The sequence below is a fragment of the Trachypithecus francoisi genome, unplaced genomic scaffold (genome assembly GCF_009764315.1).
Source record: "Trachypithecus francoisi isolate TF-2019V2 unplaced genomic scaffold, Tfra_2.0 Lachesis_group17, whole genome shotgun sequence".
In the NCBI taxonomy this organism is placed as follows: Eukaryota; Metazoa; Chordata; class Mammalia; order Primates; family Cercopithecidae; genus Trachypithecus; species Trachypithecus francoisi.
In genome coordinates, this window is record NW_022681462.1 from 3,220,049 (window position 1) to 3,236,185 (window position 16,137).

The window sequence follows — 16,137 nt, forward strand, 5'->3', positions numbered from 1 at the left end:
CAGCCAGCTTCAACAATCAGGACCATTTGACATTATTGTTTTGTACTTCTCCATCTACTTTTTATCTTGGCGTGTTTTAAAGTGAATCCCAAAAAATAAAAAAGAAATACAGTGATTATCAGACAGCATATTAGTTTACCCACATGACCACAGTGAAAAAGTATTCATGACTATTTTTTTTTAACCTTTTCCTTACTTTCTGACACAACAGGATATCCCAGGTTCATCTTGCATGGCCTGAGACCTGGAATCAGTTGTTTATCCAAAGAGCTTTGGTTCCTTTTAGAGGGGAATAGTGTTTAGAGATCACAACTAGGCATATAATTTATTACTTTTTTGAAAGGTAAGATGATTTAAAATAGTGTCTTTGCTCCAATGAGAAGAATATATTGGGGCCTCTCTTAAATTTCCTGTTCCTATATTCCCTAGATTTTTAGATTACAGGCATTTTGGTGTTTATGCTATAATTACAGTAATAGCTACCATTTATTGTGTGCTTAGTGTGTAACTGATGCTACAGTGTCTTTGACATTGTCTGTTTTTCCCTCATAAAAATTCTTATAGCTATTTTACTTCCATCATATAGATGAGGAAATGGTGGTTCAGAGAGTGTAAACAGACTACCCAAGGCCACAGAGCTGAAATTTAAGCTGGTCTGTGCCACCTTTTCTTACACGTATGTTCAGCTAGGAGCATTAGATGTGAAGAAACCCAGTACTTAGATTTTAGACAGTTTTATTCTTAACTGAGAATATAGCTTTTTAAAAATTTTAAATGAAATCAGGTACAAACTTGAATATAGTTAGCATTCATACATCAGATTTCATCGTTGACTATTGGAGAGGCTGAAAGCACCCATGAAGAAATTGAGATGGGACCAAGCAGGGAGTGATTTGCCAGTCTCAAAAATGCCGTTTTAAGGAGCAGTTAGACTTGCAGTTATGGAAATTACAGTGTAAAATGATGGACTTTTAGCATCAGTCTTTAGCATTGGCTTGTAAGAGATGATCTCTCAAGTGGCATCTCTGACCCTGGTCTCTTACTCTTCATAGTGTTGTCCAGTGTTTACCATCTTATTGATTCCCTATCGTCTGTTAATAAAAGTACAAATTCCTTAGCTTCACATTCAAGGTCCCCCCCCCGACAGCCCACTCACAGCAGTCATCTCATTAAAAGATCCTACGGTGTTGTTTCATTATGTGTTTGGAAGACAGCTGCTTACTACATTTATTACCTAGATATTGTAAAACTTAATTCATTGAGCTGAAAATGTACTCTCAGGGAGTGTAGGCATCTGCAGGTGTTTTCATAAAATTACTCTGAAATGTGCAGCAGGTTAACTTGTCAATCATCCTTTAGCCTGTGACTACTAAGCACAGTCTCATATATACATGTGAGTACTTTATCAATAATTTGTAATAAACTCATTTCAGGCAAAGAGCTCCTTGAAGAACTTGATTGTGATGTCTCAGTTTGCAAAGTGAATGGAATGTCTAAACACATATAAGTCTTGGTGTTGATTACAAATACAGCAGCTTATTTGAGAGTCTGTGACTAGATGAGTAGTCAGTTGATTAAGTCTAGGGTATTACTGGGACCACCCTTCAGGTAATCCAGCCTACAGTTTCCCCTTAGGCCCATGCTTTTCATCTTAGTAGGTGTAGGCTGCTAGGCAAGGAAAACTTTAATCGAAGTGATGATCTCTGCATTCTCAGCTGGCTTTATCCTCTTTCTTTGGTTTGTTTAATGTATTTGTCTTATCAGCCATAGCTATGGTTTTACCATTCTAGACATTCTTCAGCACATGCACAGCACACATCCATATATATTCCTACTTTAGAGATAACATTTTTAGTCATTTTCCTTTATTAGTAACTTCATTCAAAATCCCATGGTATACAATTTCTGTTGTCTTTATTCCAAGGCTTCTGCCCATAGTGAGAGACTGTGTCAGTAATCCAGCAATCTATAGATTCAGTTCAATCCCAGTCAAAATCACAGCATATTTTGTAGCTGTCTATCAACTAGTCTAAAATGGATATGAAGAGACTGGAGAGTTAGAATGGCCAAAATAAGTTTGAAAAAGGAGAACAAACTTCGAATACCTGATTTCAAGACTTAGTATAAAGCTATAGGAATTAATACAGTGTGATATTGCCAGAAAGATAGATAGTCTCTACACAGTTAGTATATAGGTGAAAGGTAATTCAGTGGATAAAATACAGTATTTGTAGCAAGTGGTACTAGAACAATTGGACATCTGTATGCAGAAAAATCCAAAACTCTAGTTTTAATCCCCACTGTATAAAAATTGACCCGGCAGGGCGCGGTGGCTCATGCCTGTAATTCCAGCACTTTGGGAGGCCAAGGTGGGCGGATCACAAGGTCAGGAGATCGAGACCATCCTGGCTAACATGGTGAAACCCCCTCTACTAAAAATACAAAACAAAGTTAGCCGGGTGCTGTGGCACACGCCTGTAGTCCCAGCTACTCGGGAGGCTGAGGCAGGAGAATGGCGTGAAGCCGGGAGGCGGAGCTTGCAATGAGCCGAGATTGCACCACTGCACTCCAGCCTGGGCGACAGAGCAAGACTCCGTCTCAACAAAACAAACAAAAAATTAACCCAAATGGGCATTATATCTAAATGTAAAATATACAATAATACTTTCAGAGGAAAACATAGGAGGATATCTTGCATTAGGCAGAGTGCTTAGATAGGACTCTAAACCATAAAAGGAAAAAAGATACATTTTCAGAAAGACCAGTCAAAACTTTTCTCTGCAAAAGACACTGTTGAGAGAATTCTAAGACAGTACCTCCAAATCAGGTATGTGACAAAGAATTAATGTCCAAAATATATAAAGACCTCTCAGAATTCAACTATAAGAAAACCAATAAGTTCGTTTAAAAATGTGCAAGGAGTTTCAACAGACATTTTCACCAAGAAGCTATACACATCTGAAGACTGTTCTAAAAAAAGAGAAACTTATCTTTACCACATTCAGAGCAGCTGAAACTCTTTTTTTTTTTTTTTTTTTCCTCTTTTTTTGAGACAGAGTTTCGCTCTTGTTGCCCAGGCTGGAGTGCAATGGCGCAATCTCAGCTTACTGCAACCTCTGCCTCCCAGGTTCAAGCGATTCTCCTGCCTCAGTTTCCCAAGTAACTGGGATTATGGGCACCCACCAACACAATATAATTTTTTTTTAATAATATAATTTTTTGTATTTTTAGTAGAGATGGGATTTCACCATGTTGGCCAGGATGGTCCTGGCTCCTGACCTCAGGTGATCCACCCACCTCGGCTTCCCAAAGTGCTGGGATTACAGGCTTGAGCCATCACACCCAGCCGAAACTCTTCTGCATTACTGGTGGGAAAGCAAGGTAGTATAGCCACTTTGGAAAACAACTGGCAGTGTCTTTATAAAAATTAAGGTCGTATTTACGTTATGTTTCATCTTTCACACTACAAAATATTTGCCCAATAGAAATGTTCACACAAAAACCTGTCTGAAAATGTTCATACCTGCTTTATTCATAATTGCAAAAAAGCAGAAACAACTCAAATGTCCTTCAGCTGTTGAATGGATAAGCAAACTGTGATATAGCCATACAACGGAATGCTGCCCAACAATAAAAAGAAACGAAGTATTGACATGTGCAACAGAGTGAGTGACTCTCAAATCCATTATGATGATAGAGGCCAAACTAAGATTCCATTTATGTGACATTTTAGAAATAGGAAATCTTTTGGTTGGAGAACAGATCAGTGGTTACCAGAGGCTAAGAAGGTAAGGAGGGTTTGACTACATGGAGCAGTGCAGGGTGATGGAGTGATGGAGCCTTTCTTCATCTTCATTGTGATGGTGATGCACGTATCAAAACTCTCACTGTGTATAAAAAAAGAATTTTTACTGTATGTAAATTTTAAAATACCTTATATAAAAAAGATACAAGTTTTTCCATGAATATCCTTTCATATTTTAGGGTATGTGTCTCTGTGGTGAATGCAATGCTATCCTTTAAATAGTACTTCTCAGGTGACATGTAAGTAGTATAAGCCTCAAGTTTTTCATTTTTATCCCTCAGGTGTTGAAGTGCCATCAAAAGACTCTTTGCCAAAGAAGAGGCCAATTTATGAAGATAAAAAGAGGAAAAAAATACCACAGCAGCTAGAAAGTAAAGAAGGTTTGTATACAAAATAGCCTGTAACGTAGGAACTATTTTGTTTGCCTTTACCCCACAATCTTCAAAACAGTATCTGTAAAGAAGAAAGGAAAAAATCTGAAATGCATATTGAAACTTATTTTCTAAACTTATTTCTTATTAATGCTATTATTCTCATTTGATTCACATGACAAGCTAATGGAAAAAGTATTTTACTTTGAAAAATCTGAGTTCTACCCTATGAATATTGTAACTGTTAACTCTGAGAAGTAAAACTACAATTCCTATCTTTTCTTGGTTTCTTTCTTAGCTTTCTGTGATTTTTATATTTTATTTATTGAGCAGAAAGAATAGTTTCCTGTAGAACATATAACTATATTTAAACATTTTCTTTTTTTCTTTTTTTTGAGGCGGGGTCTCGCTCTGTCGCCCAGGCTGGAGTGCAGTGGCCGGATCTCAGCTCACTGCAAGCTCCGCCTTCCAGGTTCACGCCATTCTCCTGCCTCGGCCTCCCGAGTAGCTGGGACTACAGGCGCCCGCCACCTCGCCCGGCTAGTTTTTTGTTTTTGTTTTTGTTTTTGTTTTTTTTGAGACGGAGTCTCACTCTGTCGCCCAGGCTGGAGTGCAGTGGCCAGATCTCAGCTCACTGCAAGCTCTGCCTCTTGGGTTCACGCCATTCTCCTGCCTCAGCCTCCCGAGTAGCTGGGACTACAGGCACCCGCCACCTCGCCCGGCTCGTTTTTTGTATTTTTTAGTAGAGACGGGGTTTCACCGTGTTAGCCAGGATGGTCTCGATCTCCTGACCTCGTGATCCGCCCGTCTCGGCCTCCCAAAGTGCTGGGATTACAGGCTTGAGCCAGCGCACCCGGCCGTATTTTTTTTTTAGTAGAGACGGGGTTTCACCGTGTTAGCCAGGATGGTCTCCATCTCCTGACCTCGTGATCTGCCCGTCTCGGCCTCGCAAAGTGCTGGGATTACAGGCTTGAGCCATCGCGCCCGGCCTATTTAAACATTTTCTAAAGTTGGAGAAATAGGTTTGCACAGGCTGGGCACGGTGGCTCACGCCTATAATCCCAGCACGTTGGAGGCTGAGGCGGGTGGATCACCTGAGGTCAGGAGTCCAAGACCAGCCTGGCCAACATGATGAAACCCCGCCTCTACTGAAAATAAAAAAATTAGCCTGTCATAGTGGCAGGCACCTGTAATCCCAGCTACTTGGCAGGCTGAGGCAGGGAGAGTTGCTTGAAATCAAGAGGTGGAGGTTGCAGTGAGCTGAGATTGTACCACTGCACTCCAGCCTAGGTGACAGAGTGAGACTCCATCAAATCAATCAATCAATCAATCAATCAATCAATAGGTTTGCACTACTGTTTTTTATTCAGTACTTAATGGAGTTTCTTAACAGAAATTATACATCAGAAAAAAACATTATCTTGATTTCTGCCCTTTTTTCAGTGTCTGAATCAATGGAATTATGTGCTGCTGTAGAAGTTATGGAACAAGGAGTACCAGAAAAGGAAGAGACACCACCTCCTGTTGAACCAGGTGGGTAGCATTATCTGATTATTTAATTAGTGAATTCTTATTAAATAGTGTGGGTGTGTCATAAGTTGTCTTAGTTATTATAAATAGTTGGGGAGAACCAAATAAGTATCTGACTGGATGGCTCTCTTTCTTCATAGTTCTTCCTTTTCTATTTCTTTTCATTTCTACTTTGAATTAGTATCCAAGTGAGACTTGCATCAGTTTTGTTCTTTCCAGCAGTGTTAATAAAATGTTTTGTAGAAAGGATACACTTTGGAGGGTGAGGTGGATAGATCACGAGGTCAGGAGATCAAGACCATCCTGGCTAACACAGTGAAACCCTGTGTCTACTGAAAATACAAAAAATTAGCCAGGTGTGGTGGCGGGTGCCTGTAATCCCAGCTACTCGGGAGGCTGAGGCAGGAGAATTGCTTGAACCCAGGAGGCAGAGGTTACAGGGACGTTGCAGTGAGCTGAGATCATGCCATTGCACTCCAGCCTGGGTGACAGAGCAAAAAAAAAAAAAAAGAGTATTAGGTTTTGGATTTTCTCTGATGTTTTTATTTATGACTCAGAAATCTCAAAAAAAGACCTGAAGGTCTTCATTTAATACTTGAGAAGCAAATTCAAAGCATTTTTAACTAGAACTTTTTAAGAACCATAAAAATTGGCATTTTTAGACCTTCCTAAAGGTCAGCTTCTATTTACAATAATCAGAGAATTCAGCTTACTGATTGTGGGGTATCTGTGTATGTGCTGAGGAGTTGAGGAAAATCTCTGGCTTAAAAAAAAAAAGAAAACATTGTTCTAATTCTTAAGACTAGATATTGATAGGAGAGCTGGGGCTGCCTAAATGTATGTTTGGTATTCCAGAGAATCCCCAGCATTTAAAGATAGGATCAGGAATGGGAAAAGCCTTTAGAGAATACTAAGTCCAATTAACACTGGTGAATTATATGATTGATAGTTCCTTTCCTTTCTTTTTCTCTTTTCTCTTCTGAGCGAATAGGATCATTTCACCTGGGTAGATCTCAGCCTAGCATTGATATGACGAGATTAGAGAAATTCAGATTGATATGCTTAATAGCAGTCCATTATTTTAGGTCGTATTTTTAACACCAGAAGGAATTGCTAATTTAGATGGATGTTTTGGGTACCTGTTTCTGAGTCTCATTTCCTCCTCAAGGTAATTTACCCAGACTTGTTAGTAAATAATGATTATTTCAGGGAAGCAGGTACTGCATGTCCTGTCCTACCCCTCATCTTCCTTTCATTTAAGAATAATTGTGTCTGGTTAGATTTCAGTAAAGAAAAGCATTCTTGTTAAGGAAGAGTATTAGGTCTTTAATATCTAAATAATATTCAGAATTTAGCTTTCTGGCTGTTTGGGGGTTATGAGCACAGCCTTCTATTCTTACGTTGAACTGGAGTGATGGTAGTACTTTTGTACCTTCTGCTTTGGAATTTAAATACCTGTAAAGGTTAAAAGCAAAATAATAAATTCCTTGCATAAAGTATGAGTTGGATGATCAAAAAGAAGACATATGTGAAATTTCATTTGTTTTCAAGAACTGAGTACATTCATATAGCTTTTTCAAGATCTAAAGAAACATTTAAATTGATTAAATTAATGAAACAGCTTGAATAGAAAATCGGTTATGTTTAATACGATGACAGTAGTAGGAAATGGAAGCATTTAGTAATAGTAAATTGTAACATGCTAGCTATATTAAAAAGTTCTAAAGATAATAGCTGCATACATATTTTTTACATAACTGAAACATTATTTTTATGTCAGTGTAATTTTGTACTTTTTTCTAAATTTAGAAATAAGTTTTTTCTAAATAATTCATATTTCTAAATAATTTTTGTGTCTTAAATGCAAATTTTTACTTACAGAAGAAGAAGAAGATACTGAGGATGCTGGATTGGATGATTGGGAAGCTATGGCCAGTGATGAGGAGACAGAAAAAGGTGAATACCTAATAAGAACACACTGATAAATCCAGTGGCTGTTAGAAATGAATGATGTATATTTAAATGAATAGTCTTTTGATTTTGAAAACCGTATGAACATTTCTGGGGATAGGAATCAGTCTCATGTGCTCTCCTTTGCCGTGGTTTCTAAGTCCTCATGTGGATCTTCGTTTTGTGAATGAGTGGTTCCTCAGAATGTTATTTGTAAGATAACTGCCTAAGGTTTAGAATGTATTTTTTCAGAATGATGATGTTACAAATAGGGTTGTTACTAAAACTGACTTACAAAAAGCACTGCTAAAAGGTAATGAAGAGATAAATACTATAGTTCCTGGTAAGTATGAATAGAAAGTAAGCGTTTTTGTCATTATTTTCCCTTCTTTATTACTAAAATCTCTACTTTGAGATTTAATTTCCTGTTAATTTTACTAACTTACTGATAATGATATCTGGCCCTTTGATTTTTTTCAGACTCCCCCCATCTTTGTTTTTAAAGGTATACATTTTTCTTTAAGCATGACTTTAGTCAAATTCTGTAAGTTCTGATACGTTGATAATTTCTCATTTTCATTTTGATGTATTTTACCTAAGATTATTTAGTGTATTTCTTTTTTTTTTTTGAGGTGGAGTTTCACTCTTGTTGCCCAGGCTGGAGTGCAATGGCGCAATCTCGACTCACAGCAAACTCTGCCTCCTGGGTTCAAACCATTCTCTTGCCTCAGCCTCCGGAGTAGTTGGGATTACAGGCATGCACCACCACACCCGGCTAATTTTGTATTTTTAGTAGAGATGGGGTTTCTCCATGTTGGTCAGGCTGGTCTCCAACTCCCGACCTCAGGTGATCCGCCCACTTCATCCTCCCAAAGTCCTGGGATTGCAGGCGTGGGCCACCGCACCCGGCCTAGTATATTTCTTAATTTACAAAAATGGGCATTTTCTAATTGTCTTTGTTACTTCATTGTGATCAGAGAACATACATGATTCTATCCTTTGAAGTATGTTGAGTATTGCTATACAACCTAGCATAGTCAGTTATTGTAAGTGTTTCATATTTGGAAATAATTCATATTCTGCAGTATTTGGATGCCTTGGTTTCTATATTTAGGTCAAGTCTGCTAATCATTTTGTTCCAGTCTTTTATAGCGTTCTGAGGGTTTTTTTGTTTTTGCTTTCTTTTTCCTGATCTGCTCTTTCTCTCTGTTACTGGGACCAGTGTCTCAAAATCTCCAATCATGATTGTAGATTTTCTGTTTCTCCCAAGGTCTGTTAATTTTTGCTTTATGTATTTTTTTTTTTTCTTTTTTTGAGACGGAGTCTCGCTCTGTCGTCCAGGCTGGAGTGCAGTGGCCGGATCTCAGCTCACTGCAAGCTCCGCCTCCCGGGTTTACGCCATTCTCCTGCCTCAGCCTCCCGAGTAGCTGGGACTACAGGCGCCCGCCACCTCGCCCAGCTAGTTTTTTGTATTTTTTAGTAGAGACGGGGTTTCACCGTGTTAGCCAGGATGGTCTTGATCTCCTGACCTCGTGATCCGCCCGTCTCGGCCTCCCAAAGTGCTGGGATTACAGGCTTGAGCCATGCTTTATGTATTTTTATGCTATGTCATTAGGTGAATACAATTTTGTATCTTTCTAATGAATTGACTCTTTTATGATTGATATATATATATATGTTTCTAACAATGCCTTTTGATATAAAAGTCTACCTAAAATTCATATAGGTACATGAGCTTTGATTTACATGATCTTTTTCGTTCTTTATTACTCTTTCTGTATCCGTAAATAGCATCTTAGTCCATTTGTGCTGCTATAACAAAATACCACAGACTTGGTAGTACTAAAGAACAGAAATGTATTTCTCACAGTTCTGGCGGCTGGGAAGTCCCAAGATCAAGGCCCATTGGTGTCTGGTAGAGGCTGCTCTCTGCTTCCAAGATGGCACCTTGGTGCTGCATCCTCCAAAGGGAAGGATGGCTGTGTCTTCACATGATGGAAGGGAGGGAAGGGCAAGAGGAGCAAACTCTCTTTGAAGGCACTTTTCTGCGGGCATGAATCCATTTATGAGAGTGGCTTAATCACTCCCCCAAACCTTCCCCACCACCCTGCTTCCCCCTACCCACAAAATGGGGATTAAGTTTTCAACATGAATTTTAGAGGGGACACCATTTACAAATCACAGCTAGGATCTAGTTGAGATTTTTTTAGTCCAGTTTGTCGATCTTTATATTTTACCTAGAGTACTTAGCCCGTTAAATGTTACAGTTGGTGTAATTAACATTTGGTGTAAGTATATTGATTTTAAACATTTCATCTTACCAAGTCCTTTTTTGTTCTGCGTGGTTCTTTTTCTCTCTAATCATCTTTTGGGTTACTAGGTTTTAAAAGTTTTATTTTTTTCTCCTTCCATGAGCTTAGCAGTTGTGTACTTTTCTAAAAAACTTTTTAGTGATTAAGAACATTTTTAGCACGTACCTTTGAACTAACAGTGTCTAATGTTATCCTCTAACAATGCAGGGGCTTTAGAGTACTTGAATGACGTTTACCCAATACTCTGTTTAGATATCATTGCTCTCGGCCGGGCGTGACGGCTCACACCTGCAATCCCAGCACTTTGGGAGGCCAAGGTAGGCAGAGCACTTGAGATCAGGAGTTTGAGACCAGCCTGGCCAACATGGCGAAACGCCACCTCTACTAAAAATACAAAAATTAGCTGGGCATGGTGGCATGCGCCTGTAATCCCAGCTACTCAGGTGACTGAGGCACGAGAATCGCTTGAACCCGGAAAGCGTAGGTTGCAGCCAGCTGAGATTGCGCCACTGCACTCCAGCCTGGGCGACAGAGTGAGACTGTAGCTCAAAAAAATAAACAAAAAGGATATAATTGTTCTCATTTCTTGTCATTATCTATTTAAAACCTCATGTTAGCTTATATTTTATGTAGTCAGTACTTACAAGTTTACCCACGTTGTTAACATTTTGTTGTGCTTCATTTCCTACATCTTTGACCTTCGTTTGAGATCATTTCTTCCTATCTGAAGAACACGTTAGAGGTTTTTTTTTTTTATGAATCAGTTAGACATTCTGTTTTGCTTTCTAAAAACATCTTTATTACATCTTCATTCTTTAGTTTTATATATTTACTGAGTGAGGAATTATTGGTTGAAGTTTAACACTTTTAAGTTATTCCCTTGCTCTGGCTTTCATTGTTCCTGTTGAGAAGTCAGGTATCAGCCTCAATTTTTCATGTGATTTTGGTTTTTAGCAGTTTTATCATGATGTAGCCAGAATAGGTTTTTAAAAAATACATTCTATTTGTAGAGCTTTATTAATATATGGTTTTATGTTTTTATCAGTTTTATGTTATGAGCCATTTTCTCCCTCAGAATCCCAATGATGTCTCTGATAGGCCCTCGTATTGCCTCATTGTTTCCTATTTTCTTTTCTGTATTTTCCACCTAGTGAGTCTCTGTGGTTCATTCCGGATTGCTTCTCTTGACTGTCTTCTAGGTCACTGATTTTCTTCTATTCTGAGGTTAGGCCCACCTTTTGAATTCTTAATTTCATTTGGTTGTATTTTTCAGTTTTAGTATTTCCATTTAACTATTTTTTATAGTTTTAATTTACCTTCTAAAATTTTAACTTTGTCTTTTGCTTCTGACTGAATGTTAGAAGCACAGTCATTTTAAAATTTTGATTTTATAACTTTATGAAAGTGCTTTTGGTGTTTTATATGTTGGTTCTCATGTAAATTGTTTTCTCATGTGCCTTGTTCTTTTTATATATGTGCTGGATATTTTGCTTGGAGAAGTAATTTGAGGTCAAGAATTATGTTTTCTTTTCTCCAGAGCTACTTTATTTGTTACTTCCACAAGGTACCTGAGTGAACTAGCAATATGGAATCATCTTATTCTAGACTTAGAATCCAGAGGATCTGAAGGTGATCTGCCAGTAATGGGGATATCCTGTTTGTTTCTTATTCATCCTTATTCCTAGGGTACAGCTCTTCATGATTTTACCCCACAGTAAGAGTGTAACCCAATGTTTGCTCACTGCACCCTCTTGAATTCTTAGTATTCTGGTAGGTCTGGACTCCCAGTGCAGCTTAGCCTTTCATCTGCCTCCTCCCGAATCAACAAATGATCATAAGGGGAAAGTGGTACTAAAGTCTGTTCTCACCTCCTTGGGTTTTTGTTCTCCCATGGATTCTGGCTTACTACTGCTGACTTCAGTATGGATTACTGTCTTAAGGTTTTACTGTTAAGTGACAGACTTCGTTTTAGCATGTAGACAAACACCTTGCATTTATGATGTATGAAAACACCGTGTTACTCCCTTAAATACAAGTTGAGCCTCTGAAATTAAAAAATCTGAAATGTGAAATGCTCCAAAATCAAGTTTGAGCACCACGACGTGACGCTCAAAGGATATACTCATTGGAGCATTTCATATTTCAGGTTTTTCCGATTTTGGATACAAATATTCCAAATTTAAAAAAATACGAAGTAAGTATAGAATGCAAATATTCCAAATTTAAAAAAATCTGAAACAGTTCTGGTCCAGGCATTATTTCCTTCTCTTACTTTAAAGCAGGCTTGTCCAATCTGCAGCCTGTGGGCCACATGCAGCCCAGGATGGCTTTCAATGTGGCCCAGCACTAATTCGTAAACTTTCTTAAAATATGAGACTTTTTTGTGTGATTTTTTTTTTAAGCTCATCAGCTGTTATTTGTGTTAATGTGTTAGTGTATTTTATGTGTGGCTCAAGACAATTCCTCTTCTAATGTGGCTCAGGGAAGCCAAAAGATTGGACACCCCGGCTTTAAAGTCTCTTATCTTGATATAAATCTATCATATTAATGCTTATTTATTTAAAAAGATATTTGTCTTCCTAGTAGAAGGAAACACAGTTCATATAGAAGTAAAAGAAAACCCTGAAGAGGAGGAAGAGGAGGAAGAAGAAGAGGAAGAGGAAGATGAAGAAAGTGAAGAAGAGGAGGAAGAGGAGGGAGAAAGTGAAGGCAGTGAAGGTGATGAGGAAGATGAAAAGGTGTCCGATGAGAAGGATTCAGGGAAGACATTAGATAAAAAGCCGAGTAAAGAAATGAGCTCAGATTCTGAATATGACTCTGATGATGATCGGACTAAAGAGGAAAGGGCTTATGACAAAGCAAAACGGAGGATCGAGGTATTTATTCTACCCTTTCTCTTTACTTTCTTTCTTCCCACTCCTCTGTGATTATTAAAACCGTACAACTAAAGGCTTTGAACAGCACTTTATATATCCTCAAGAATAGAATACTTTTCAGTTTTTGTAATGTTGAAATATTATTGGCCTTCGATACTGGTCTTACCCAAGGACGCGCCTCTCTTACCTGAGATAGAATGGTGTGACTACTTCATTTTTTTCTTGTTTTCTCCAAATTTTAATGTGTTCTTGGAGTGATAGTTTAAAAGTATGCAGAGGTATTCTGAGCATATCTCCTCTGCTTATAAACATCAGTTATCAGCAGTTACCAGCATCAGTTATAAGCATCAGTTTGCCTCACATATTTAGGTTAGTCACCATGAGGCATCCGATCACTTCAGTTTTTGAAATCTGGTGGGTTGATGAGGCTTCTGTTTAGTAAAGTCCAATACCTGATAGGCTTTCTGTATTTTTCCTGCTTAATGCAGTAGATTTCAGTGGGCTTCAGGAGAAAGTTTTCTTTAGTTCTGTCAGCTTAATGTAAATAATACATTAAAAACTAGTTTGTTTGAGGATATTATACCATTTTAAAGCTAAAAACTATTTTAGTTTTCCTTTTTGTGTATTACTAATTTTTCAGTTTTTTGTTTTAATACCTGTATATCGACATTTGCCTTTTCTCCTGTAAAGTCTAAGTATGGATAAATTGTCTAAATTTTTCAAGGACTAAGAGGGTTTGTTATTCTAAATTAGGGTTTCTCAGCCCTGGCACTATTAAAATTTGGGGGCCAGATAATTCTTTGTTGTTGGGGATAGGGACTGTTCTCTTCCTTGTATGATATCGAACAGCATCTTGGCCTTTACCTGCTAGATGCCTGTAGCATTCTTCCCCAACTGGCACCTCAGTTATGACTCTCTTTTCCCGTAGCACCTGCTCCCACCAGCTCCCTTGCCATATACTCATGTTCGAGAGAGTGATGGAATATCTGTACTGTGCTTGTTGATTTACAAACAAAATAAGTATAAAGCAGAAGAGCTTCTCAATTATCCTGCTCCCTAGATTAGTTAATGGTAGTGTGTATGAGCTTCATGTTTTTAAAAATAAAGGCCCTAGCCCCCAGTATAGTCATATGGAGGGTTAGGGCTTCAAGGTAGGAATTTTGGGGAAATGTTCAGTCCATAACAAACTTCATGGATCCATAAACCTTGCTACATATTATGATTTTCTGAAATTCACTCCATTCCTGTGTCAGAATCTCCATTGTGGAATGGGATTTGTATTCTTATGCTGTCATTCCTTCAGTATACTTAGAATTTCTGAGTCAGTTTGTAACTCATTGCCCTCTAAAAATTTTAATACTTCACTAAGTGTGGGAGAGAGAGGCAGTTGTCCGCCATGTCAAATAAAGTCATGATGTTTGAATTTGAGTTGTATGTACTGTGAGGTTGTTGGGTACTACTCTTTGCTAGTGAATAAGTCCTACTTTGTGCTCATCCCTGGCATCTCACTTTTGGTATTTTAAAGAGTTTTTCAGTTTCAGTTTCTACCAAAAAAATCTAATGTCTAGTACTAGAAATGCAAGTAAAGAGTTCTTACAGAAATGGTTTTTAGATGAAAAATAGTTTTGTAAATGACATTACTTCATAGTTTTTGCTTCAAGTGTTTATCTAATTTGAATGCCAACTTTATTTGAAAGGTCATTTCAAAGAAAAACTATTGCTGGCATGTGTTTTTGGTCCTCAGAAAGCTGAAGCATTTAGGTCAATGCGACAAGAAGCACACTGTGGTTCGAGGAAAAGCTTTCTCGCCCTTGCTGGTGTTCATGGGAGTAGTAGAACCTCGGAAACTCAGGACATGTTATACTTATTTAAGCTGAAGCTTAAATAAACAGTCTCTTCCTTGAGAGGTTTTATAGCGTTCGTATATTGGATAAAAGTGTGTAATACATTGCCTTTAGAAATCTTTAAAATTCTTAGGTTGCAGTGAAATTTTAAAAATGTGCACGCTCGCCTGTTTTTATGTAAATCCTCACACAAATTCAGGGTTGCTCTATATAGTCAGTATTATGGGAAGATTGAATCCTTTCGTAGTCATTATATTCCATTAAAGTAACTATGTACAAAAGTATTCAAAACTTTTGAAATGACACTTTACAATATTCCTATTCATATTCAGCAGTGCTACTGTGAAATCTAAACAGGTTTTTCCTTGTCCAAAGGTGCTGTGGTGGGAATTAGATTGTAACGTTCACATTATAAATTGCAATTATGTGTAGTCAAATCAACCGAGAACTTGGATCCAGGCTGTGGCATTCTTTTGCCAAGGCAAAATAGAAAATAAGGATAGTGAGGATTTGATATATTTAATTTTTGATTTTTTTTTTTTCCTAGAAACGGCGACTTGAACATAGTAAAAATGTAAATACCGAAAAGCTAAGAGCCCCTATTATCTGCGTACTTGGGCATGTGGACACAGGGAAGACAAAAATTCTAGATAAAGTAAGAAACTATTATATGTATTGATAGAACTTTGAAAAGAAATGAATGGTACCTTATTAAAAAAAAAACTTTTGAGACCAATAGGATATATAGGCAATTCTGCTTACAATAAATAAGTTGCTAATCTCTTACTCTTTTTACTGCTATCTTTTCCATGTTGAAATACCAATCTGAACTTGCTGTCTTCTCATAGCTCCGTCACACACATGTACAAGACGGTGAAGCAGGTGGTATCACACAACAAATTGGGGCCACCAATGTTCCTCTTGAAGCTATTAATGAACAGACTAAGATGATTAAAAATGTAAGTACATTGTATTTCATATATTTTAATCTCTTACAAAAATTAAGATATGAACTATTTCAAACATAGAAAAAGGACGGAGACTAGTATAACAGCTACATTTAGTCACCATTCAGAATTAATATGTATTATTTTGCCTATTTTGCTTTAGATCGTTGTTTTTAAATAATAAAACACTACATATTATAGGAGCTCTCACATTCCATTTCCTTCCCTCCCTTTCCCAGAGGCAGCCACTATTCCACAGTTAGTCATTCGCCTCCATGCTTTAACACTGATACCATTTATCCCCATAATTTAAAATTTTGTTTCGTTCTCTACTCTTTTTCCCTTCTAATCTAATCCGTTTCTTTTCTTTTTGTCCCATATTTTTCTACTTGTTTGGAGGTATTCAGTTTATGTATGTTAGATGTAACACAGTAAGATAAATGTAAAGCTTAAAGAATCAGTATAATGTACACCACCCTTTACGTGCCACCTTTGTTGGGCA

General features: G+C 37.7%; 1 protein-coding gene across 2 annotated transcripts in view; it reads left to right on the top strand.

The window, feature by feature from the left end:
* EIF5B (eukaryotic translation initiation factor 5B) overlaps positions 1-16,137 on the top strand; it is a 65,456-nt gene that overhangs the window by 27,085 nt on the left and 22,234 nt on the right. Inside the window, exons 7-12 of one of the 2 annotated variants that reach the window (XM_033239028.1) lie at positions 4,087-4,185; positions 5,620-5,709; positions 7,588-7,662; positions 12,555-12,844; positions 15,236-15,343; positions 15,537-15,647. In XM_033239028.1, the coding sequence (XP_033094919.1) occupies positions 4,087-4,185; positions 5,620-5,709; positions 7,588-7,662; positions 12,555-12,844; positions 15,236-15,343; positions 15,537-15,647 (773 nt within the window). Of the gene's footprint in view, positions 1-4,086; positions 4,186-5,619; positions 5,710-7,587; positions 7,663-12,551; positions 12,845-15,235; positions 15,344-15,536; positions 15,648-16,137 lie in introns of both variants that reach the window. The other variant, XM_033239027.1, reaches the window with a different exon arrangement.